A 27,984-nucleotide genomic window follows, 5' to 3' on the forward strand; every position below is an offset into this window, starting at 1 on the left:
TTTTGTGCTCAACAGAAAAATAAACGCACTAATTTGCTCTTTAAATGCACGTCAGTCAACTCCAATACGTCCAACTTGTTTAAAAGCAAAAGCCTTTCGAGTCATTGGGAATCTTCTGCTATCGCCTCGTAATGCTTCACCACCGCCGCTAAAGATAAAAGATTAAATAAAAACTAGGTCTCGAAAGCCGTCAAACACTGCCTTTGGTTAAATGAAAAAAATATTACCAGCGCAATTATGAAGAAAATTAATCTCGGCTGTTAATTAAGTATTAGGCTTTCGCTATTGGGGCGATATCACGCTTAAATAGTGAAAGATCATTGCATTGCGTTAAGTGGTTTTCAAAAAAGAAAAGGCAGAATGTGTAGCGTAGCCACTTATGGGCATTAAAATTGCACCATAAAAATGATGATAAGCTGGTTTGCTTAACATAGCTTGACATATGTCTAATGTACTAGGATCTAGCAACTCCAAGATATGGACAAGAGAAGTGGCTGAACTTGGGAACAAGACTTTGATATAAACTAGGGATGCACTGGTAATGATATCGGATATGGCTGCAAATATCTGATACTGAATCAGTTTTGACCCTCACCGCTTTAAAAACATGACATTCACCGAGTAAATCTATGTGCATGTGGGCATGAACCTGGAGAATCCAATCACTGAGTGAGTTTTAACCTCTGCAAATGTATTTATGATCGCTGCGCTATATGCTGTGGCTAGCAACAGCATGCTAAAGCTAGCAGCAGCGTGTTAAAGCTAGTGGCAGTAAGCTAATGCTACTGTCAACAATCAAGGCTGGGACTAAGATGGAAATACCTAAAGAATCTAAATAAAATAAAATAACCACTGCTGGAGCGGTCAAGTGTGTGTATTTTAGCTTATGAAATGCTGTTAAAGAATAACTGATCCGACATATTAGTTATGCATAAGTTATAATGATCAGATCACTTTATGGGAGTTGTTTATCTTTATGTCCTAAAAGCCTGTCATATAGCCAAGAATATAAAAAACTCCAGCGATCCTTGTTCAATGTTTTCTATTAGTTTATATACATTGATACAACTGATAATTGATCAGTAACATCATGACAAGAAAATATTAGACTTTATTGATGTTAAAATGGAGAGAAGAGAAACATTAACTTTTTTCAGTCAGAGAAAGACACTTAAGAAATTGGTACCGGTTAATATCGGATATCGGCAGGTACTCAAATCCCCAGTATTGGCATCAGAAGCAAAAAAGCTCGAATGGTCCATCTCTAATTTAAACCTATTTGTGTCCCCAGCTATGAGGCAATGTTTATCCAATGCAAAAAAAAACAACAAACAAAAAGAACATACCTTTAAGGGCTAAACATAACCCCTAAATAGGTTCACTGACTGCCTCAGACAGACAGCGATGTGTAAGTGGACACCTAAACCCTATATTGTGCAGACGCACAGATTGCTTTCAAGGAGAGGAAGACGCACACAATGCTGCTACACTAAGCTCTTATGACAAGTGAATGCGTGCTCCCTTGTATGGACAAAGCCAGTGCGGCTGTATATGTACGGTTTATAAAGTCTCAGAACTATACTGTCAAAATTATGCAACCAGTAGTAAAGCAAAAAGTTAATACAAACACGAACTTACCAGTAACTCCACTCATGTTACGCCTCTACTCTCCTGCCACCTTGCCAGTTCCCGACAGCGCAGGATCCTTCCCCATAACAATCACAGGAAAACCCAAAACAAAAAACAAAAAAAAAGGGTACTTTGCGTCCCTCCTACATCTTGCTACCATTTACCTCCGCAGTCCTGGTTAAACGTGCGTAAAAAAGTAAGAGATCATTTTTCATTCCCAGCTCCGCCGCGGCTCGGCTCCTGCCTGTCAGAGTGAAAAGGGAAAGCGGATGACTGGCTCTTCCTGCTCGCCTGCATGGATATGTGCTCCGACCGGACGAGCCACTAGGAAAGGAAGTGACATCGACAGGTGCTCCCCTGCGTCCTTCTAGGCTTCCTTCCTGGCTTACTTCCATATGTAAACAATAGCTGTCCAGGACTCGAGTGGCGCTAATAAATAAGTCAAAGTTGTTATATTAGGGAGAAGATATGAAAAGACATCAACCATATGACAACACACAACAAAGAGCTGTGTGCTTAATCTACAAAAGAAAATAAGTCGTGCCAGTTCTCATTGTCCCGGGGCTTTAATGCTGGACTCAGCAGCTTTGACTGTTTACATGGCAACCTTTCTTACAGGAAACTTCATTTACACAAGAAAAAGCTCTCGCAGGGGCCTCTGGAACAGCCAACTAGCTGTCATTCAATGCCAAAAAGTTCAAAAACACTAGCTCCTTCAGTGATGGTGAAAAGTATTTTAAAATACACAAAACATAACAGAATGCAAGTAAGAATTAAAATAGCAATTTACAAAGGGGCATTATGGTAGATCACTTTGAGGATCAGGAAGTGAAACTACTGAATATTTAGCTTTAGCCATCTTAATTCAAAATATTGCATTTTCTACCAAAGAAAATGTAAGATAGTGGTAAAGATGTGTTTGAAAATATTACAAGACCTGCAATAAGCACAAAACCCCATCTTTAAGAACTTTTAGCATGTTTTTTTGTGCAGATATAGTACGTCATTTCCTGAAGCAAACTAAATATAAGCACATATTCATTTTCATTAGCATTATGAATGACCTAATACTACTGACAGTCATTTACAAGCGGCAATAAACCATTTACAGCCATCATATAAAATCTAATTCGACTCCGGAACCACCACTTAAACGTCCGCCTCGAGGCATTACAGAGCCGTACACGGGCCAGGCCAGAGGGGCAGGGACTGTGGAAGTGAACGGGCAGAGAATGAGTTGAAGAGACAGGCCTGGATGGATTGAGTCAGAGGGCATGTCCTACTGCCGCCTCACGGCAAAACCCAGCTCAATATTACTTCCCTCTTCTCCGCGCGCCAAGCCACAGCCGTCGCCAACAAGCAAGGCAAACCCCTTCAGTTTTCCAAATAGGAAAGTCCGCCACAGTGGGATTTCAGTCTTTAGACATTTAATTTCCGAACAGACACGAATAATAGCTTTTTGCATTTATTATGCACCAGTGAGGATGTGATTATAGCAACAACTGGAAAGAAATGTGTTCCGCCAATGTTAATTTGCAGAAAATATATCAGTGATGTACCATTGTTAGCCACCTAGCGGTTTGATAATCTGCAGAACTGTCTTTCAGGTTCGATAAAACATACAAATCTAATGAATGAAGATTTAACTTTTTCCAGAATAATCAAAAAGCAGCAGCGCCCAAACCTTCATAGGAAATTGCCTTGGTACCAATTATATCATGCAACATCCAACATGAGAAAGCACACGCTGCACAAAGCTGACCACAATCTTTCATAACTGAGGAGAAGACCGACAGAAATGATATTCATTGTTCCCAGAGCTGTTATAGTGTGCAAATCCGTGATGTTTAGAGCCGTCACTATGTGGAACAAACTGATCGCTGCTGCATAGTGCCTACTGAAGCTTTTCTACTTTGAAGAGCTTCTTCAGATAGATCCATAGATACTTCATTTCATTCAAGAAAAAAACAGTTGCATATGACCCTGCTCATAAAGATTGCAACCTAATGTTTAGTGAGGATAAAGCTCGGCATCCCTCTATAGATGTACTTTATATAAAAAGCTTATGAACTTATGTTTTAGAAAGACCCCATGAAGTTAATCTGGTGAATACTAATGGGGTCTGGAAAAAACAAAATAACAATGTATGTCTCATCTTTTCAGAAAAAGTTTTAAAAGTGAGACTGCCTGATGAGTATCTGATTGATAAAAGTAGGACCTTGTTTTGCTTTTCTTCATCCCAAATGCTCCAAAATACGATATAAGTCAACAGCAGCTCCCCACTAGAATGTTATTGACCAACGTCTAAACTATAAGAATGGAAGCTTCAAAGATGTCACTGCACCTGCTCTTTGACGGAGGCCAGGATGTTGTTGGCCGTGGTGTCCGCCTCCATGCTGCGGCCCGTGGGTCTGTGGGTCTTCAGCAGAGGCCCCTCCTCCGTCCCGGGGCCCTGCTCAGGAGCGGGCATTCCCCCTGTCACCGCACAGAACAAGCATTCATCAGAAACATGTCTCAAGGTCAGATCCTAAAGTCAAACGACACGCTGTCCAGTAGCTTCCAGATACATGATGTCATATCCGAGCACACATTCATCATCGGAGTTTTTGTCGTATGAAATCAAAACACAATATGTAAACATGTCAGATTTTTCTGTGCTTTTTTCACATTGATTTATCGAACTATCAGAAGTTGCTAATTATTTATAAAGCTGTACGGAATGAAATGTCACAAAGGCAATTTCATTTATCGAAGTTCATTTCTGCACACAGTAACTTGCAGCAGACTGAATTGGATTACTTGCATTTCAGACCATGTTTGCAGAACAATGGTGTGCTGGGCAAAGGCAATGGATAGGTTAGGTTAGGTTAATTTATTTGTACCCGTGGGTAAATTCGTTTTGCAATTCTGAGAACTAGTCGACACATTAAAACACATTATACAAAGATAAAACATCACACATATAAAATATAAAACTTGTAAGTGCTCCACATACTAACAGGATGTGCCTTTGGTACAAAAACGACTGAAATTTAAAGGTCCTATATCATGCAAAATCGACTTTTTGTTGCTTTTAGCCATGTTGTTATGCTATTTCCTTATCAAAAACACCCCCAGAGTGGTTTGTGGCTTCATTCACGCAGCTCTCAGTAATCCTCCTGAATCCTGCTCTCTGAGCAGCTGCTCCTCCCTCTCCTGGTGAACGGCTGAGTGTTCAGTTGTGTCGTAACAACGGAACGGAAGTGCTCGACGTCTGTAATGTAATGTCTTAATTCTATGCTTACGGCCTGATTTTAATTTGTAAAACAGCTTTTTCATTATTTCTGTCGTAAGAGAGAAACAAAGAGTAAAAAATGAAAAAAAAAGGATGTGCCCGAAGTGCTTCCAGGTCAGCTGTGGCCAAAACAAACACATCGCTTCTGAACAGATCAGTCATGTTTGCGCTGCAGCTGTGAAGATGGAGCTCGTTACCTACTCTGGACACACCTGTTTTTTATTCTTAACTAACGATAATGTCACGGACGGAGAAAAAGAAGCGCGTTTGGCTACGGGGACAAGGAGTTTATATTCAACCCTTTTCAGGAAGAGGCCACTCAGCTGTTTTTTTCTCCGGGATTCAGCGACTATCACCAAAATGGTGTTTTTCTGTGATTGTCACTGATGGATGTTTGGGGAACCTTCGCCAGAACCAAAGTGGATTAACTTTTATAACCAACGCGAGTCCCATAATGTAAACAACGATGGAGCAGAGCGGTGAGTCAATCCAAACGCAGGTTAGCTTGTGTGTTAGCATATTAGCATGTGTGTTAGCCATTTATGAAGCTGTGTTGCAGATGTCAACTCCATATAACTGCATCGTGAAGTAACTTCACTTATTGTTGTTTATTTATATTACGGTAAAGTTGTATGCGTGGAGAGAGGGGGCGGAGTTAACTGAATCGAAGCGTTGTGTCTTCCGGGTTTGAAAAATACCTCCAGAAAACACTTATATTTATCACAAAAATGAGTGCTCCATAATGGTAGAGGTACAATATATCATATAAATGCCTATACTTAACTTTGGAATGGCTAAAATAGCATGATATAGCTCCTTTAAGACACTTGACAGTAACAAAGATAAAAAATTAAAAAAAAACCTGTCAGGGGCAATTTGATCCCGACTTGTTCATAAAGGAAAGGGCAGCGGGAACAAAGCTTTTCTTAAAACGGTTTGTGTGGCTCATTGGCATCAAAAACCGACGCCCAGACGGAAGCAATCGAAACTCTGAGTGCAAAGGATGCTCTGTGTCTTTTGCGATGCTTCGTGCCATCCTCTCTAACTGTCTATCAGGCAGAAAGTCCAAACTGGTCTGAGGCTGGCCAATGACTTTACTTGACCACTTGACCAGCTGATTCAAGGCGTTTTTGTTTCTAACAGAAGAGCTCCCGTACCAGGCGACCAGGCAAAAAGCTAGGGTCGCTTCGATGAATGCCCGATAGAATGAGCTAACCATCTAAGGCAGGGGTCCCCAACTAAATCAGCTCGAGGTCTGCAAACTTTTCTTTCGACATATGTCCAGGGTCCGGACATATGCAGTGCCCTTGCTCTTTAAAATGTTAAAACATGAACACAGGTTGTTTATTTACATTGCAGAGCTGATCAGTCAATCAAAAATGTTGCCGTCTTATTTCAATGTTATTCAAATTGTTTAGCTCATTTTGAATTCAGCCATAGAAATTAAGTATATTGAGAGGATTTTAAAGGCTTTAGGGTCTGGACTAAAGCCTCTGGAGGTCCGGATCTGGACCCCGGTCTGCCAGTTGGGGTCATCTGTTCTAAGAGAATCATTTACCAAGCGTTTGCTCATGTGCTAAACCAGTAGTAGCGCGTGCAAAAATGGATCTGCCACAAACTCATTCGCCCATCTTTTTTACTCTCATTTATATATCAGATTCGGGGCATTCATACCGTAATGCTTGCAATTCCAAATGGTAACTTAGGCGCAACATTCCCACAAAAGGTTATTTCCAGCTTGCACTGATAAATGACCTCCGAAGTGCGAAGAAGGCTGGTCTAAATAATGAAACTCCAGGCAGAAATAAGGTCTCAGCACATGACTGTCACAAAGGTCGAAACTACAGGCTTAGGAAATGTTACAAATAGTAGTTTATAGGTACATTATATTGCCTAAATAATTGCAGCCTTTGCCACCATATAATTTGGATTCTTTTTAGAGAGTGACTAATTGCACAGCCCTACAGCAGACTAAAAACTGATAAATAAAGTTGTGTTCATATTGCGACCAGAGTCAGACCTACGTTATGAAATGACTCATACTGTACAAGGATAAATATAGCAACTGAAACATTTGGGGTATTTGGTTCAGCTGAGAGAGCTCCAAGTCCGTCCCCCAGTTAAAATAAACCCTCATTTGTTCACACGTCCCGGCCCCTGTGCGGCACACGTGGAGACACACTCCTATCACATTAACACTCCGAAGTAGACACCTCGCGGATGACGAGCCGCCGAGTGAGCCTTTAAAAGAAACATCTAAATAAAAAGACGACTAAGCTGCGGCCACACGCTAACGCCGGCAACAAGCAAACACACCCACACATGCCATATGGCTCGGAGGGAAAAAGCTCCTCGTCTGTGACAGTGCAAACCAATGCCATATGGCCTTGGGACAACACACGAGTGAAATCATGATTTAATGCAGTGACATAGTGTACACACAAGCAGCGTGAGGTGGATCACAAACTCGAGCTTTCGGACCGGCTGTAGTGGATTTTTACTGGACAAGCGCAGGCAAGCCATTGTAGAGGCGTGATAGTTGTCAGGACTAGTTCACGATCAATTGGAATGCGATACATAACCAGAAGAAACTATCCAAGACACGCTAATACTGTAACCCAAAGGTAATCCATGCAAGTTCTTTTTGAAATGCACCAAACCACGTAAATCCAATGCCTTTGATCTAAAGCACACTATTTAATGAAGGTAATAGTAGATCCTGAGTCATTTGTTCATTACTCAACTCTTTTTCCACTTATAAGCTGTCGTATAATACTTGTCCCAGCAGCGAATGGGAGGATCCAGTGGAAACCATTCCAAAAAGGGAAGAACATTTAAACTCCACACATAAATGCCCACACAAATCGAACTCAGGAACTTCTTGCTGTGAGTCAAGAGCACTAACCACTCAGCCATCTAGTCACTGACAGTAAAGGTGACTTGGTAATTATTGCGACAGGCCAGATATAACACAAGCAGCATGAGTTGGATTGCAAACTAAAGCTTTTGAACCGGCTGTAGTGGATCTAACGAGACGAGCGCGGGCAGGTCATGTTAGAGGCAAAAAAATAATGGCGTGATAGTTGTTAGCGCCGTCTCCTTCTCCGGCATTAGAATGGGCAATAGTCACGGCCTCATTATATCTGTTGACAGGAAGGGACCCTGTACCTGGCTGCCTGGTGAGTCAGACAGTCAGCAGCCGTGTCGCAGTCAGGCTAAAGCAACAAGGCTAATAACACAGGAGAGCTTTGTGACTTCAGGGACTATGCGTGACGTTTACAGCCTGCCTGCTCTACCACCGCTGTCATCTCAGCCACGAGAATCAAAACACGCTCTTGTTTTGGTTACAAATATCATGAACTTTTTACAAGGTCTGACAGCCCAGGCAAGACTCTGGTGTAGCGGATAGTGCTGAGAGAGGACGGGAGAAATGCTTAAATCTGACAATAAAAAATTCTAACCATGCAACTTCGGGCAAACAAAGCTGGACTTTTTATTTATTTTTGACAGTGAAGCACCCCAAGGTGTCAGAGACCAACATGAGTAATAAGTGGGTGATCTTCTCCATTGACATGCAAGCAGCACAAAACACATTTTTAATCTTTTCACGTCTGTTTCAATTATGCATTAGAAGTTGGGCATTTTTGTGCCAAGTTTGGACAGAATTCAGTAATTTTTGTCTTTTTAAGACCCGGGTTAGTTCTGATTTGATCTTAGTCTGGGCCTGGTGATACTTGGAAGGTCAAATATTTCATGAGGCAGGACATGGTGAATAAAGTTTGAAAACCATACATATCATTAAGTAATAATAGACAAAGTAGAATTAAACCAGGCCTAAATAGACAAACTATGGCTAGATTAAGACTAAAATAGGTGTAAACAAGGCCAAGGCAAAGTTTAAATCCACTATTTGGCATAAATAAAATAGGCTCTGTCCACAGAATATTTGGCTAATATTTGGCTAGTGTGGCTAACTTCCTGTTGGCCAGTGTAGCGTAAACACTACACACGACTACCCTGACACATTTGAACGTAAATGCAAAATAAAATAAGAATAAAGAAAATAGAAAGTCAAATTAACGTCAAGCCAAGTGTGTTTCATAAAATCAGTTCAGATATTGCTGCTATTTTACCATTTGCTAGCTTTAGCTAAATTAACGTTAGCATTTAGCTTCAAGCTTAAAACAATGTTATAAACACAAGCGGGGAAGGGTGTCTGAGTAAAGTTTGTACACATGTAAACATGTAGTTTCAGGAAGACATGGATCTCTGCATAGGAATAAAACACAGTAAACAGTCAGAGCCTTAGGAAACTACCATATTAATGTTGCTAAAAAAAAAAAAAAAAGCCAACAGTGAAAAATAGGCTACCAATGATAAGCCCTTACATGCACAAATATCCTGACATTCCTGATAATGTCATTACTTGTCATACAAACTTGCTATTGCTCAATGCCTAAAAATGGTTTATAATGACATTTGGAAACCGACAAGTAAAAGAATGCCTCGCAGCCATTGCCGTTGCTGAATGGGCCCATTTTGCTGCAGCAGAAGTCACGCTAAAACAGTTAAAGGAATATGCTCCACCATAAACGCTCTGTGGTGAGTGGAACCATTCGCTCGGGATGACAGCCAGTTTAAACGCGCGCTGGTCGGATTGTTTACAAGAAGTATTTGGCAAGGGATGAGACCAGGAATTGGAGGGCGAGGAGGGGCATGAAAAGTACAACATGGGAGGTCTTTCAGAAATGTGACACCGAAGGTATTCCTGGAGTCCCTAAGATGAGGCACGCGCTTCAAGGTGTCAATCTTTACTCCCCAACTTGCAACATATACAGTCATGGGTCCGGGGAGTTGCACTGCTGGAAATACTCCTCTCTCTCCTCCAAAGACGTTTATGAATGTTCAGAAACATTACGACTACAACTGAGACAAGAACAGACGTTACATGCAAATGACATCACAGCGTGGCAACAGAAGCCAAATGAGTGTCAGCGCTAACTACACATCTTAAAATGAGCCTATAATTACCTCAGACTTCGGGATCAATCACATGGAGAAACGTTTTTGTTTCACTTTAAGTAGTTATTCCGAAGTCTGTTTGATTGTCATGCAAAGTGGTAACCGAGGAGACCCCACATGGTCGTCCACATGACTTTGTTTGCAATCAATCCGCTCAGAAAAAGATGGCGTTCCAGCTCATTTCCATCCATAATCAGAAAAAAAGCTTGGAGTATTAACACACTCGCATAAGTAGGTGGGAATATTTAAGTCAGTCTCAACTTTTTGAATTTCTATTTTAACATGATGTTGTTGCGTAATCAGTGTACATTTGTTTACAGAAACTAGAAATGTCTGAAAACTCTCTGAACCCACTGACTGCATACCGCTAGCTGCTCCCTCATTGCTAAATCGCATTGACCGCACCTCTTTTGTGAACTTTCAATGATTTTTATTCCAAGAAATTCCATCAACAGGAGAAAAAAAAGGAGGGAAAAAAAGGAAAGAGGAGCTGTTTTGGCTTGGCAGAACTCCTCCTCCTCTTTGACTTCTGCTCAAACAAAAACAGGAGTGAGTCAGTTCAAATTTGAAAAAAAAGTTGCTAACCCGGTCAGAGCGGGGGAAATGCCTATGACAAAAAGGGGAGGTGTGTAGCAGGAGATAAACAACAGCGAGACAGAGTTATAATCTATGGAAATTATGAGTAAAGCGTCTCTTATCGTGGGCTGGCCTCTCGGTAACCTCGCTATTTCATTGTTAAATACGCCTGCATTGAAGCGACTTAGTCACCTCTGACATTATTTCCGGGCTATCACTAAAGTCACTTTGCAAATTAGGTTTTTTTTTCTCCTCTGTCTGAGCCGCTTACACTTACACTGAGGAAAAATGTGTGCTAAGCAACTATAGAAAAAAGTTTTTCTATAGCAAAGTTAAACACTGCCCTCTTTAGACCTCTATTACTGTACAATCTGTTTGGTGTGAAAGGTGTGCATCATTAAAAATCAAGTTTGTATGTATGAGTATGAGTTAAAATATGAATAACATATATTCACTAATACAAACGTTATGGTCCAACATGTCAGTCTACCTTGCACTGTATTTACATTTTAGTTTTTCGTAACGATATAATTAACAAAGATTAGAAAAGACATTCAAATTGGATTTTTTTTAGCACCGGAAAGGTTTACCTGAATAAACATGATTCATAATGTTGCATCCATATCCTCCCTCCTTCTAAAACCTTGTCCCAAATGGTGCTTCCCCCCCTTTTTTCACCTTTAAAAGCAACCTCTGACACATAAATTAATTTGCCTCCCAATTTTAAGGCATCTCAAAATTTGCACTACGGAAACCAAATTGCTCAAAAAAGTTATCCCAAACACTCTTTTATGAAAAGCATGAATCCTACCTCTGAAGTTCCCCATTAACGCCGGTCTGGAATGCTTTTAGCCTTCGCAGGTTCGAGACAGGCACTGAAGACGACAACACCTCTGCCAGCCTAGTCTTTCGATGCACGCGGCTGACTGGTTCCTCTGCATTCTCGCTTCAAACCGAGAATTACCTCTGTAAACTTTGCGCGGAGTTTTCTGCTTTGTCAAGAATGCGACGCTGCAGAAGCAGGTAGGGGCCGGTACGAGTGGCTTTGAAGGCTGTCATTAAGGTTAATGCCAGAGGAAAACTGCAGCGAAGTTCCCACTCAGTCAAAGCATGACCTCATTTCAGCTCAAGAGCGGAGGCTAATTATTGCCGTTACTGTTATTGCCCTTGACTAAGCGCAAGACTAACAGTGTTTACACGGGACAGCCATTCTCTCGGGGATGCTTTTAACCAGAAACGAAGTACATACAACCCAAAAGCTATTTTCAGGACAGACCGAAGCGACTTTAAAAAGATCAGCAGCTAAAATGTTTTACCCATTAAGTGAAACGCACACTCCACACTCCAAAAAAAGTTAGCAAAGAGGAAGCTGAAAGCACCGTCGTGTTGTTATTTTAATGGAAAACCCACACGTTGTTTGCATACTACTGTTATATCAGGCAGTGGCAGTGGCACACATATTCTTCCTTCCCATTCACAAATTGACGTGTGGAGAGTTGGCCTTTTTAGCCCTAGTGCGGTGAGTGACCTCAGGCATATTTTCTTACACATCCTCTTTCCGTGATTCCCAAACTTAATGCACTTTACGGCACTGGAAAGCAAAAGGAAACGCGGTGGTAAGCAATTCACGCAGCGTACAGCCGGCTGAGTGTCAAATCACTGAATAAGCCCGTTTTGAAGTAAATGTCACCGGGCTAAGGAGAGATTTACAGTTCCACTTTCAAACATTGGCATTCCCCCCCCCCCCACACACAACCATTTCGTCCACCTATGAATCCGGCGGTTGTGTGATCCGCTGAAAGCCACCTGTGTTCTGTCGCCTTTCCCAGGGGTAGCGCCGCGCCGGCAAATCTAATATGACTGGCAGACTGTTGACGTGCACGAGAAACCGGGTTAGCGGAAAATGAAGTTAAAGAGGGGAAAGTTTACATGCTCCGCTCGGGTCAGGGAGGGGATTTTCTCACAGGACACGTTCACATTTTATTGGAATTTCAATCGTTGCATAACGTTGTGTACGTCACTTTCAGTCCCGGAGATATCGGCGCTAGATTGGCCAATAGCCGATATTGTAAAATCCCCAAATATCGTCCCGATTTATGTTTCCACCTCTACAAAAGTCACTTCACATTTCAACAGCAAAATTGCATATTCACATTGGCAAAAAGGGTTAAGAAAGCCTAATGAAACACACTGTATAGCGGGCAGTATTGGGATTTGGATGATAATCATAAGTGAGTGGTCAATGATCAGCGTACTACAGCACGACACAAACATTTCACTTGAGTTCATGTACTACTAAGTATTCCTTTACCCCTCACTTCCCCAGAAATGGCCTGCCAGTCAATAAGCTATCGTGTCAGTCAGCAGAATACAGATTTGTCTTCATGAAGCCAAGCAATGCCGGGTCGCTGACTTCAACACCGAGAAATAATTACACATTAGTGCGGATTTCAATTTCCATAGACCGCTGTTCATACGTTTGGGTTTATGTGGCTGGCTGAGCGCAAAGGGCAGACAAATGGGGAGCTGCGTGAAATCCAAACTGCAATTAGTAATCTACACAAAGCATTTCAGCTTTCATCTATTGTCTTTGTGACGGTGTAGATTGATGACATCTTTGAGTGCTTGGAGTAAGAAAAAAAGTGGACTGATGGAGCCAAATCGAATAAAACAACCCTTTGGGCAGCATAGGTGTCATAAACCTATTCATGAGCCCACACAGTTACGCAAGGACGCTAATTGTTGCAATGACTGTATAGCATTTGTACAACATTTAGTCAGGTTCTGAACAACGTATTCCTATTGCATGAGCGCCGAGCGTGCAATAGACAAACGTACACTCGCACGTAACACACACGTAGCTTATTTCTATCTATTGACCATGAGGTCTTTAAAATGGCGACCTTGACCTCCAGTGGGACTTTGATCAAGCCTTGAAACCATGCTCCTCACTGATTAGCATGAAGATAACCTGAGCCTGAGGAACTGCCGAGTGATATCATCTGGTTCACTTTTAATTGAAACCCACAGGCTCCCCACCCCGCCAGCATGTGGTCTCCTTAACCTCATCCGGACTTGCTCAGGCAGCATTACGTAGCATGAGCAGGTTTTCAGATGCAGAATACACACAGTCTCTTTGCAGCCACCGGCGGCGAGCACGGGGCAGCACTGTCCGATGGTGTTCCCAGACGCCAACTGTGCATTGACGGCCCTTGGGTAAAACAACAAGATCCCAGCAAATGTGCAACAGCAGTCACTGAAATGCATGTTCAAGACAAGACACTTTGGATGTGTGGTTTGGAGGCTGGATAAACAACTCGGATTTTTACACTGCTGTAGTTTTAACAGGTGCTATATATAGCTGCGACACTGCACAAACAAATGACTTTTTTTCAGAAGTCTGCTGCACTCTGACCACTCGGTAGGGAATGGAGGTGACGAATTCCCATAGAAGCCAGAGAACAAGAGTACATGACCTCTTTCTAGTGTGACAACCGTGAAAAGATTTGCATTCTTGATTAATCCCCGTGTTTACAATCTATTAAGCCATTAAATTGTATGTGGTATGTGTCGACACGCCAGTATGCGCTGGGTACGTTAGTTCAAATCCCAAGGGGCCGCATTAATCCAATGGCATATTCATTAGGCCGGCTCCCCTGCAGTTTATGTTTTATATTTTCACCGTAGAGACAAGTCATGTCGTATAACGGCAAAGACTCCTCTGAAAAAGTATAAATAAAAAGGCAGCGGCTTGCACCTTCGTCAAAACAAAGCGGTCCCACGGCGCTTTTACTTTATACGAGCCGTTTATGAAGCACTTAGCAAAAAGCAGCGATGGTTTTTATATGCTTAGTTTAGAAGGCTGTAGCTTTCCCATGCGGCCTTATGTCAGAATACAATTAAATTCAGTGTGATTTCGAAGAATATTTGTGAACATTTGCCAGAGTGGCCCTTCTGACTTGACTGGCAATACAATGCGGTAGTGTTGTTTACAAATTCTTTGCGAGGCTCCCACGTGGTCCAGTCAACCAGAAGCAAAAACACACCAAAGTTATTTTTAAATCCCTGTTTGACTTTTCTGCACTCTCAACAGCTGAAAATGTTTTGCTTAAGTTGACACACCCATCCACCAAAGAATGCGTCTCCTTTCAACAGCAAGACGCAGTATCCACATGCCGGCGCGCAATAACTCTATCAATCATTAGCTCGCTTCTCGGACAATGATGGACTATTTCAAGCGGGACGTACCTGCTCATTGTTGACTCTGGGTTTTGAAACGTGAGCGGAATTCCAGATAGCGGATGGGAGCAGCAGCGTGACACATCGCCCTTCATTTTCTGAACTAACGCGAGTCACACAACGCCTCACTCACGGGGCAGCTCCCATGGCTGCACGGCATATTGGACCGCAAAATGCTGTTGCAATATCCTGCGGCCTATCTGTTGCAGGCCAGGGGTAGGGCAAGGACGGGAGTTATAAGCTTTGGAGAGAAAGTCCGGACAGGCGCACACAACTGGGCGTGCACGCTCCCCATGTTTACCCGCGAAGGATGACTGCAGACCAAATATTCAGTGTTTGCAATGAGAACAGAAGGCCAACCATCCGTGGGACAACTTCCCACGAGTAATCGCTCACGTGCTGCAATCAGACTAAAATCACACTTTATATAGTCTAGGAAATCGCAAAAAAGTTCAATTATTTAGGAGGTAATGCAGGTCTTATCGTTGGGCTTAAAAACTGCTCAAAAGTAGCTCAGGTCTCTATTAATATATTACAGCATGTGATTCTGTATTAGTTTAGCAGCTATCTTTAAGTCTTCTCTCAAATGTTTACGCTCCTATACATGTTCAAAATCTGCCCTTTAAATGTAATTGTGCTTTCAAAACAAGCTGCACAAATCTAAGCACAATCTCAGAAAAAAGATTCGATTTTTTTCCCCCCAAATGTGCGAAGCCCAGTAGACAATAAATACCGGTGCCACTTCAGCCGTTTTCAATGCGCCTCCTCTGGTAATATGTTGTGACATGAAATTATTCTGATTGGATGTAAATCCTTTAAATGGAATCTGTTTGCGCTCGTCAGACGTGCCTTATCCTGTCACACATTGTTAGTGGAACACTTTTAATGGCCTATTGCGCTTCTGCATACAATTACAAGCTGCACACGACTGCGGATGCGACGCCAGCTGAGAGAGAATTACACAGCATAATACTGTCGCTGCCTCCGGAGGTCAAATTGAAAAGAATGCTATTTAATGACTATTAAATTGAGTATTTGGACAGATAATCTGACTTACAAAGATCAACATCTTGCACATGGAAGTTTATGCCTGGTTATTAAAATGAATGATTTTGGCACAACAACCGTAAAGTTGTCCAATCTCTTTTAAAAGTTCATCTAGATGTGGTTCTGTTTTAAAGCCACACTGTGTAACATTTCACCCAGAATATGCATGATTTTTAAAATAGATATTTCATGATTGCATGATTTTTAAAATAGATATTTCTATTGTGGAAAACTATAGAAACTATGAAAAACTTCATCTGATTTTACTGGGAGCGGGGGCGTCTCCAGCTCGTTTCCATGGAGATGATGACTAAAGGCAGCCATAAGTGAGACTTACAGAAATAAGTCCTCACTCAAATCCATCCTTTGATTAATGCAAAAGTAGACATTTCTGTGTCTATCTGGTCATAGTGAGCCTTTAAATAGACCTCCAGCAGTGGCGTGTCCTCTTTGGGCACCTGTACAAGTGCAGAATGTCGTCGGTATTTTCAATTATGTTTACTATCAGATACCTTAACGCAATGCACCAATATTATTAGAATACGCTGGCATCATTTTATGCTGCAGGCTTCCGTCCCGCAGATTTGCACCTTACTTACTTTGGATAAAATTCCTCCCACTAGGCACATAAGATGCCAGTCAAAGTCAATATGTTTAGACTTGATGTCACACAGGGCTCGGGAGTGTGAAAGGCGACAGAAATTCCATGTGCGCATCCCATTGGGGGAAAAAAAAATGTTGAAAAGGCAAATTAGCATAACAAATGTCCGGCGCCTGGCAGTGCTGCGGCTTTCACAATGTCAGGTGTCTGAGGTGAGTCAGCGAGCCCACTCAGCAACTCCACATTAAGACTGATTAGTTTTCTGGGACAGTTCATCTCCTGCCGCGATCAATCACCGACTTGAATTAGACACGGAGGCCCGAGCGGAAGGATTCCTCATAAAATCGCATTCTGTGGGTTTATTGTTGCATTTTGGGGGAGAATAACAGAGCTGACATTTACGGTAATAAATTCACCTGGGCCGCTGGTGATATGATAAACTGCTGCCGCTCAAGTAGTGGAAAAATCTGTGACATAACGCGAGGCTATGGAGGGACATCAGGACGGAGCTGACAAAAACAAACAAATCTACAGTATGCAAACAGAATCTAATAATGTTGACTCAAGAGCTTCTTCTTTTACTGTAACGGAGGCTGACACTGCACTTGAAAGCTACACTATAGCTTGGATGAAGTGTTGCATCAAGAAATAATGTTGTTGCAAGTTGTAAAAATTGTCCGTGATTTATCAACTGCTATCAAAGCTGTAGCACCAATCCGATGCCGGTATCGGATGTCAGATCCGATACCCGAAAAAATAAGGTACCTGCTTCAAATATCCGAGACTGAAATTAATCCAGTTTTGGCTCTCACCGCTTTAAAAACACATCTTTCACCAACTAAATCCAAGTGAATATGGGCATGCTGTATATCATTTTAACTGCACAGAACCTGGAGAATTAAATCAATGAGTTAGTTTAAACCTCCGTAAATGTCTGATTGCCGCACAAAATGCTGCGGGTAGCAATCGTGTGCTAAGGCTAGCAACAGCATGCTAAAGCCAACGGCAACAAATCAAGGTGGGACTGAAAGGGGAAAAAAAACAGTCATATATTTAGTGTAGAACTGTCCAGTTATTCTTGTTTAATTATTTTCCATTACAGTTTAAAGCAGTACTAAGTAACTCCTGCCCCTAGAGGCCATAAGCGCAACTGCAGGTGTAGTAGCAAGTTACAATTTTCTAACTTATTAATTGTCTTGGAGAGTAAATACTACGCTGACAGGAAAGGCGAAGAGAGAGAGGGATATTGTACATCCAATTATACAATGGAAATATTTTTTTTCACTCAAACTTGGCTGTAAATACTGTTTAAAGTGACGTTAGCCCGCAGTTAGCTTTGCCCGTTAGCATGTTAGCTTCCTCTTCGTGATTCCATTAGTGTGTATTGGTGGCTCCGGTCCGGTGGCAGTCAAGTTGCAAACATGGTTTTCTGACCAGAGACACCGGGGGAGATGAAAGACCCTTCAATCATCCCATAAACACTTGTATTGGACAACGAAAAGGATTTATTAAAGATTATGCTTTTTTTCAATCACATAGCACAGGTCTATATCACACTACAATGATGACGAAACCTTCTGTTGGTCTGTAAATGCGGTAAATTAGAATAACTGCCTTGTATAAAATTGCTCTCTCAAAATGGCTGTAGCGAATGTCTCTTTAAGAACCTCTGACCCTTTCCGACACGCCCCCTCCACACGCTGTCTGTGGTATCAGTGGGGAGGGGGTTCTGAGGAGCAGTGGTTGGTTACTCGGCTGGTGACCAAAGCTCGGAGGCGTCTCCAGGAGGTGGGGGCGTTCCTAGGAGGACTCAGGCAAACCTATCCCTAAAATGGCCACCATCAGAGTTTTTACAGATTACTCAAAAATACGTGAATGTGCCAAGGCAACACTTCAGGCATGTTTTTAATGAGGGAATAACATAATAACATGATGTAAAGCTTGAAAAAGTCGATTTTGCATAATACCCCCCCTTTAAGGTAAACACGTTACTTAGTACTGCTTTAAAGCTACTCTAAGCGTTCCCGATTTGCCAGACTGGCATGGTTGCATTCCCACTGTCGCAAACAGCTAGGCAACTTCGTACCACAGGAGTAGACCAGCGCCGCACCTCCCTAACCTCGCAGGACACCCCCTCACCATGTCAACACAAATACGTGTAGAGATCGCAAATGTTTGAAGCAGCAGAAGCCGCAATAGTTAGCGCTAACACAGTCAGAGTTTAGCTTTATCACAGAAGTTAAAGGGGGGGTATTATGCAAAATCGACTTTTTCAAGCTTTACATCATGTTATTAAGTCATTCCCTCATTAAAAACATGCCTGAAGTGTTGCCTTAGCACATTCACGTATTTTCGAGTAATCTGTAGAAACTCTGATGGCGGCCATTTTAGGGATAAAACGCCTGATTCCTTCAGGAAACGCCTCCGACCTCCAGGATACGCCTCCGACCTTTCGTCACCAGCCGAGTAACCAACCACTGCTCCTCAGCAAACCCCCTCCCCGCAGTGTCTAGCCCTAAGATGTAAACAGAGTCATCATGGAGGATTAGCTTCATGTGTTGTGAACCGGAGCTACAGCAGACTTTTACAAAGACACACATCAGTGTTTCTGTTACCGAAACACCCAGGATTCAAACCGGTGACAAGAACGCTTACTTCAGTGTCTGGTTCTGCGCTGGGCCTTGATGATGCACAGAGCCTCCGGAGAAAGCTAATGCTAAGCTAAACCTCGAGTCATCACGTGAAAACGAGAAATATGCACAAATAAAGTCAATAAAACCACCACACACATAAAGAACCGTTTAAGAATGATCACACACGGAGCCAGGCTTGTTGATTTGGAAGTTTATTGCTCACATTTCATCTACAATGGGTCATAGCCGAGTGGCTTTCTCCCGGAGCTAACAAGCTAGCCGCGACAAGCTAACGGGAAAATTCACTGAATACAAGCAGCATATTATGCATTGAAAACGTCACTAAAACAGGCAACTGCTTGAAGCAGCCTTTATGATGATCACACAATGAGCCTGGCTTTACACATTTGTGGTTTATTGCAGACTTTTCATCAACAATGAGCTGTAGTCGATTATAACAAGCTAACGGGTAACCTCGAAAAACCATTGTCCACCTGCACAGATAATGTCCGTCTTTAAATCGTATGGGCTCCTGCAGATCCTGGTGTAGTCCATGGGGGTATAGTTAGAGATCCATAGGGCATGGCAGATGCAAAGAGAGAGCCTCCAAACAGCAGTTATTTTTCAGGCAAGAGCCCCTTCCAAGCGTCCGGTGTGGAAGGTTTGTCTCCAAATAATATCCTGTGTGGCCATTGTTCACAAAGTGATAAACAGTAGGTCCTTACCAACAATAAAAAATAAAATGCACCGATCGTAGTTTCAATACTGTGGAGAAAGTGTTGTGATGCCACAGACAGCGTGTGGAGGGGGCGTGTCGGAAAGGGTCAGAGGTTCTTAAAGAGACAGGAGCCTATTTCAAGTCATTTGCTAACGCCATTTTGAAAGAGCAATTTTATACAAGGCAGTTATTCTAATTTACTGCATTTACAGACCAACAGAAGGTTTCGTCATCATTGTAGTGTGCTATAGACTGGTGCTATGTGGCTGAAAAAAGCATAATACCCCCTCTTTAAGAGAAAGATAGTGAACTGACAAACGTCTGACCGACCTGCTCTGATGCAGCTGAAATCCTCATGAAATGTCCGTTTGTTTAATAATCCAATATCTACAAGGAGCTGTCGGATCTTTTTCCTCCTTATGATTAAAAAGCAGGCACCGGAGGCTGAGGCGGTCAAAGGTTGCGGGAAAAAAAAGCTCTGCACTGTAAACTTAGTTCTAAACGGAGGTATTATGTTCTAAATGCAAAAAACAAAAAAAAGTTACATGAAAGTTGCAGTTTAGCTAATAAATGTAAGTCTCTTAATAATTACTTTGCTACATATGTTATTTATGCTGATTAATGAGATTTCCGTATCTCATTAACGGTTAATATCAGATATCGGCAGACACTCAAACCCCCAGTATTGGTATGGGAAGTGAAAAAGCTGGATCGGTGTCTCTCTGGCTGTGTTAGCCCATCACTCTTATGCAGTGTTAATTTATGTATCATACCACGACTTTCCCGGCCCCAAAGAGCACCTCTGGTTATTAGTAATTTACTCCTTGGAGGTCCAGGAAGCGCTCCTTTTCCCATCTTTCTTTGATAGTCTGTCCAAGTAATTGGCAGCTAATCATGCTTTAGAAAGCAATGCTAATTTGGGGAGAACATATCTACTATCCAAACAGAAGAAAAATGGAATGGAGGTCAAAGTACTCATCAGAAGATGGGGTGGTCAACACGATAACTAGCCAAACATGTCATACTTAATGATTTGAAGCAAAAAGAGACAAAGAAACCGATGTGGGAGATGTTCATTGATATGGTCAATAACAGTGCGCCCCACAACAGAGCAGAAGACCCCTGTTCCTGTGAAAACATAATGAAACCTGTTAAGATTAAATTAATAAACAGGAGGCTGGCTGTGCACTTCCTGATGGCTGATTACCCTGGCACTGCCTCTTTGATGCTCTGATACGGACAGGCCATGCATGGATGACGAATTATATCTGTTTGATGTCAGACCCCCCCCCCCCCCCTAACAAACATACTGCAATGAAAGAAGCACGGGATTAGCATTGTGACCTGCTAATCAAAGCAGACCCTTATGTCTACTAATTGAACTAATAACCCATGCTGTTGATGTGTTACGTGATGATATAATAGCAATCTGCCCACTCAAGGAATTAAATCAAAAGTTTTTCACTTGTTTGGCACTAGGCTGATGATAAGAAAGAAAAAAAAACTTCTCATTACATCACAGTACACTGATTATCATGTCATTATCTTGAAGTGGAGCCAAATCGTAATGTGGCAGCCAAGCTTTACGTCCCAATCGACATTTTATCCAGTGTTCTCAGCCAAGCAAGAAGCAAAACATCTCTTATGGAATTTGACTGTAATTTGACTGAAGAACGCTCACAAAAAAAGGTGATACAACCTCTCGACGTTGCAGTAATATTCCACGGGAACCCAGGTAATAACAGATATTACCGAAGCGCAAAATCAATTCATGTACCTGGGCCGTCAAGACAGCGAACGCAATGCACGTTGAAGCACGAACGTGTGAAAAATATCCAAGTTTAAGTAACACAGGCAAGGGAGAGGGAAATGTCAGTCGGCTGCACTCAGCCTTAAAGAAATAATGACATACATTACAGGTGAGTGGACGCTGAAATGGATCCCGAAGTTTTGCACATCTGTATTTTACCCGCACTAGAAGGCTGTGACATCTCCGGCTCCTTGTGCAATGTCACCGCAAACTGGGGGAAGAATGTAGGGTTTCCGCAAGACGGGATGGCTAATCTGTCAAAGGAGGATTTAATTGAAAAAATAAATCACACCCCAACAGTATAGCAAAAATAAATCCTGTCTTTAGTCGTACTCTAATGATTCATGGCGGATGTGGAGGGCTTTGCGGCTCGGGCAGAGATCCATTTCATCGTAAACGAAGTGCAGCTGGATGCGAGGCCTGTAAACGCTCTTTAGGTGAACCTCGCTCGCACCTGGGAGGGAGAAGGTACACAAAAATAAAGAGGAACTGGGATTGTTCAAAGCTGCCGGTGCGTGGAGAGGCGGAGTGCACTTGAGATGGCGTGGAAAGGAGTTATCCTCAGGTGAAAATGAGCGCTTTCAGGTTGGTTGGATCTGTAAGCTGCGGCTACAAAACAGAAAGAGTGGCTCGGGAAAGTTTGCAGGCAGCTGCAATCCAATCTGTGTTTTTTTATGAAATGGATACAACATTTCACACATCAATCATCAGGCTGCATGTCCAACATTTTTTAAAGACTTTTAGCACGAAGTCCTGAGCAACTGTATTTTTCAAAAAAAGAAGGTGGGCAATTGAGGATTATAGTATACTATTATAGCGTATACGTTTGTTAAATGTGGCGTCACGACATCCGCTTCCGGGTCCTGGCATAGCGGCTAATCAATATTTCTGAACCTACTTATTTCTCAGACTCATTAGCCAAAAATGCCGCACCTACTGCTAAAAAGTATTATTTACTAAAGTCAGTACTTCTGGGGTTAGCGTAGCTGCTCCGCCGTTAGCATTAATCCCCGCTAAACTGGAAGTACCGATTTTAATAAATAATACTTTTTTAGCAGTAATTGCAGCATTTTTGGCTGATGAGTCTGAGAAATAAGTATGTTCAGTCACTCCCCGTTGAGTTTCAGAAATATTGATTGTTGTATTAAAGAGTTTTTTGTAGTTTCTCACACATCTAAGACCCCGGAAGTAGAGCTGTGTACATTTTCAAAAATTACGGACAAATCAAGTCTAAAATGACCATGTTTTAGCAGGAAATCCTGAGCAATTGTATTTTTCAAAAAGGAGGTGGGCAGGTGACGATTAGCTTGAGGCTAGCATTTAGCGAGACGCAACAACTGCACAAGTCAAAGTAAATAATGCTCAAGACTAAATTAATTGTACATTTTTAAAAATTACTGACAAATGAAGTCTAAAATTAGTATGTTTTTCCCTTAAGTACTAAGTAACTCTTGAGTTACTTGAGTTACCTAGAGGCTATAAGTGTATAGATGTCGTAGCAAGTTGCGTTTTTTTTCATACATCCAATTACAAAATGGAAATATTTTTTTCACTCCAAAAACTTGGCTGTAAATACCGTTTAAAGTGGCACTAGCCCGCAGGTAGCTTTAGCCATTAGCCTGCTAGCTTCTTCTTTGTGATTCTATTAGTGTGTATTGGTTGCTCCGGTCCGGTGACAGTCAAGTTGCAATTGGGGTTTTCTGGCCAGAGACACCAAGGGGAGATAAAAGACTCTCGAATCATCCCATTAACACTTGTATTACCCCTCAGAGGGACTACGAAAAGGATTTGTTATGGTAAACAAGCTACTTAGTACTGCTTTGAGTCATGTCATGTTTTTTTTCACAGCTTTGAAAAGTTTCTTGTCACTTCATAAACTTAACTTTACGCTAGTTCTCAACGCCTTGGAGGCTTAAGTCTAGTAACCAGTGAGTATAGCAGCTCAAGTTCAGATTGCTTTGTGAGGGGAGTTCAAGCGAAGGGGCGTCTTTCAGGATCAATGTCTGCTTGTCTGCCTGCAGGCCACAGGTTTGTCAGCTTTCATGCCATCAGTGTGTGATGGATAAAAACAGGCTGTGCTCTGATGACATAAAGCCCATATAGAAGCTGGAGATCTATAATAAAAATGACTTTTAAATGTCACGTGCAAACTGTAGTCGCTCGTTTACACAATGTCAACAACATTTTTTTTCTACAGGCCCATTTCACTTTGCAGAAGCCTTTCACAAGCCTTGACATTTAAGAGGCGGATGCGTTGCTCTTTTGCAGACTTTTGAAGGACTGGATGATCATGAAATCAAACAGTAATTCTTAAAAGGTGAGTGAGTTTCAGGGCCTTTGATAAATTGTAGATTTTGACAACCTTATCAATGCGATCGATTGAAAACTGAGGAAATAAACAATTTTTATGTATTAGATTTTCTATTTTGGTTTTGGATGCTCATGGTATAGGTTCAAGAGGGGTGTGGAAGCTTCAATAGCTGAGAACCACTTAGCTTGACAACAGTTTCAGTTTTCACTGCTCGCCTGAGAACCGGTAGCGATACGTGGTCACTAGAATGTAACCTGACATTGACGAAATGCCTTCACCTCCGGAGTAACTGCAGCAGGCCGTGAATAGCTACGTTCACACCATTTGGGTATGACACAAGATCCTACAAACCAGATCCCAACCACGTAATTCTAAACCAAGAAACACTCAACTTATAGTGAGGAATTAACAACAGCTAGTCACACGTGTCACACTAAGACCATTTCAATTACAACATGTAGGGAATGGATAGAAGAACAAGAATCACGCTCGGATTTGATTTTTACAGCAGAATGAACATTGAAACAAGTCCACGAGGGTTAACATTTTGAGTCAGAAATATCAAGTGCTTAACGAAAGAATTACATGCATTTCATGTTTGTAAAGACTATAGTATAGTATAGTACTCGTCCAGGGTTAGCAGGGTGAACCTTGCATTCTTAAGAGCACGAGTTCATCTTAATTTGTTCTGCATTAAATAACATATAAAGGGCTGTTGCAGCAATAAAATCACCAACAAAAAAAAACATAGTCCATTAATTTTACAAGTGCCGAGATCAGAAATGTTAAATACGCCCACTGGGAGCCTTAGAATTTGCAGCATTTAACCTTGGACAGTGGATTTGCATAAGAAAAGAAAATCTGCTCTATAAAAATGGCCAACAATGTGCTCCCAGGAGCTGCATCTCTTCCCCCTCTACTCTTTATTGGACATGACAGTGGCGTTTCCTCTGCTGGACTGGTCTTTTTAGCATTAGTGAGAGACACCATTGAGTGGGGTGATAATGTGAGATGCTCTGTGAAATATTCAACAAGGTATTACGTGCACCGTAGAGGTAAATCTTCCGCTTCAGAAGTCTGATTGAGTAAGCGGCTTGATCCTTTACGGTTTTAGTATAGTAGTAGTAGTGGAAAAGCTTAGCTCCAGCTGTTCACACAGTGAGCACTGGCCAACGGGGGCCTGCTGCTCTAGACTTCTCATGTAGGCCATATACAAGAGCTTTTCACTGGACGAAAAAAAATATCTATTGTTAGGGTAATCTCTTGAAGCACTGACATGCTTTGTGTTGTGTTATTATCCTTAGCGGTCCGAGTTCCAACAATAGCATGAAATCTTATAGGAATTCATTGACAATCGCTCATCAGTCTTACACGCCAGGGCTTATCCACTGAAGTAGTTTCAAGACTCAAAATTGGTCATTTATTACTGTGGTAGCTAGAATGAAAGAAAACAGGGGAAAAACAATTAACTACAGTATGGATTGAGAGTGTAAAAAAGGGAAAAAACAAACATTTCAAAAATGAGTGTTGACTTCTACCCAGAGTCGGGTCCACTCGTGAAGGCACTTGACTGATTGAATAGCGCACAATGCGTGCTGACCTTCTCTTGACTTGTTGTGGGTGCAGCTTGATTTTTGGGCACTTACAGTACATACACACATTGATGCACAAAGCACAAGGAAAATAGCCATTCCATTCCATTCCATTTGTAAGACTGCACTGGAGACACTGTGCACATAAAAAGTGAAAAGCAACATTTGATCGCAGTAGAAAAAGCTAATCTGATGTGTAGCCTATACAGGGGTGAGGGCACCACTATTGCCAGACAAAATATCACAAGTGGTTTACGATCGTCCATAGCCGTGTATTGGGCGCTACGAATGTCATATCATGCGTCTGCACGTAGCAGATGATGAATACTCGCTGTCATGTTGGATCTGTTTTTTTTTATCCGTAAACAAACTACAAGCTTCCGTATGTTGAATAGTGCGTGATCGTCTTGCCATCCCTCCTTGTTCTGTGATTGGCTCCCAAATCCATGCGAAAATTTCGACCATGGTCCCCAGGCTGTTGTGCAGTTCAAAATGATTCGACCGCACACAGCAAAATGGGTATCCCCAGGCTAGGTAAAGAGTGGGTCAAACTTAAAGTTGCATTATGCAACTTTTTATGGGGGGGGGGGGGGAGGGTGATATTTGTGGGTATTTGAACTTGTAGTGACCCAGCGGCTGTATGAGTGGTCAGCATGACGCCTTTACTTTCGATCATGGTGGTCTCTAGGACCCTCCAGGATCAATCGAGGTTTTCACTGCGGATGGACTCTCTCACAAGACTAGAAAATGTACAAAACAATTGATTGTGGAGCATAGTAGAGACCACCGTGATGGAAAGGCGCCATGCTAATCTCTCATACAGTCACTAGGTAAAATACGCACTATTATCAACATTTTTTTTCCATATAAAAAGTTGCATAATGCACCTTTAACGTGTCAACTGCGCCAACAAGACTCTGGCAAAACGGTGTTAAATCAGAGTCATGGATGAGGAACTACACAGAAAGTTTGCAGTGGCAGGAATAGCAACATAAGTTAAAACATCTGACAAAAATGAAAGTATGTAACTAACAAAATGTCTATAAATCACCCTCGAAATCCTGTAGAAATCATGCCCCATTTAATCAGCCAAACCTGCTGAACCTCCCATATCAAATCAATAGGGAATACATGGCCGAATTCCAAAAGGCCACTGCTGGACCTGTCAACACAGCAAAGGTAGCGTGGCACATCCCCTTCCAGATAACACCCATGGCCTAAAAATCCAAACACCAAGTTTCAGACCCAACAAAAAAAAAAAGTGCTGCAGTTCTGTGCTGCAGAGGGGAGGGACAGCAAGGAGCATGACAAATGAAAGTGACAATCCGCTGGCTGCATTCATGACCTGCACAAAAAAAAAAAAAAGTCTGTCTCCCTCGTACCACATTGGACAAGCAGAGCATAGAAAAAAGGGGTGAAAAAGTTAGCATCTTGTCATGCTCTCAATCATTCGCTGTCAGTTACTTACGAAGCATTCTGTCTGGTTGGCTAATGGGAATCACAAGGGGAGTCACTAGCATTCTTCCCTGTCGTAGTGCGAACGGGAGAGTGCAAAGTGTTTGACTGACTGGCATTGAAAGGCTAACATGTTGGGGTACGGTAGGGCAGCGCAATCTTTTTAATCGTCGGGTCAGTCTGTCGCTCTGTAGAGATGATACAGGAGTGAAATGCATTCATTTTTTGATTGAGCTAAGGTTTATTATTCAAAAAGTCTTGTCTATGTTCATTATTCATAATATTAGAATCTATATTGATTGTTTTTGTACATAGATTCACCATATCTTTTTGAATTTACTCATTTATTGCCACAACGCCCAGCGCAAAAGGTGCATCCCCCTGCAACTCTTCTGGGCACACCTTCAGATGAGCTCAAGTTTGTCCGCAAATCTTTAAAGCCACGCCGCATAGGATTTTACCCAATATGTACATTTGAAATACACGCATTTATTTGATGACAGATTGAAAAAACACTTCATAAATGTACAAACAAACATGTGCTTTTGCTCCCCTACGTACAGACGCGACGGTCACTTTAGTGGGTGCGTCTCCAGCTCGTCTCCACGGCGACGTCGGCTAAAGCTAGCAGGATTTAAGATTTAAACAGGTTAGGCCCTCATCCAAATCCATGGTTTGATCATCACCCACTGCAGAAATAGCATTTTCTGTGTTAAGCTGGTCATTAGGAGCATTAGGGGTTTCGTATGCACGGCAACAGTATAGTCCCAACATGTCACACGGTGTGCATTTAAACAAGACACCTTTAATGTTATGCCTCTAAACAAAATTAATTAGGGGTCCTTTTAAGTTTTGAGCAGAGTTGAACGTGACTTTGAAGGATTAGAGTTGGGAAAAGAAATCCGCTACTCCCTGTAGAAACACAGCTTAGAAGACGAGATTTATTTTGGCGCTTAAAAAATGGGACAAGGCAATGATGAGTGGGTAGTATCTCTGAGGACACGCACAGAGTGATATGTGGTAGCCCCATTTGTGTCAATGTGGCAAGACTACACACACATTACGGCAATTCTAAAA

At 42.0% G+C, this 27,984-nt stretch overlaps 1 protein-coding gene across 1 annotated transcript in view; it reads right to left on the reverse strand.

Moving 5' to 3' along the window:
- Positions 1-27,984, reverse strand: part of pkp4 (plakophilin 4) — a 116,333-nt gene that overhangs the window by 87,400 nt on the left and 949 nt on the right. The window contains 1 exon segment of the mRNA XM_079562841.1: positions 3,974-4,104. Within this exon segment, the coding sequence (XP_079418967.1) occupies positions 3,974-4,099 (126 nt within the window). The 5' untranslated portion in view covers positions 4,100-4,104.

Source organism: Gobius niger (genome assembly GCF_951799975.1).
Source record: "Gobius niger genome assembly, chromosome: 9".
Classification (NCBI taxonomy): domain Eukaryota; kingdom Metazoa; phylum Chordata; class Actinopteri; order Gobiiformes; family Gobiidae; genus Gobius; species Gobius niger.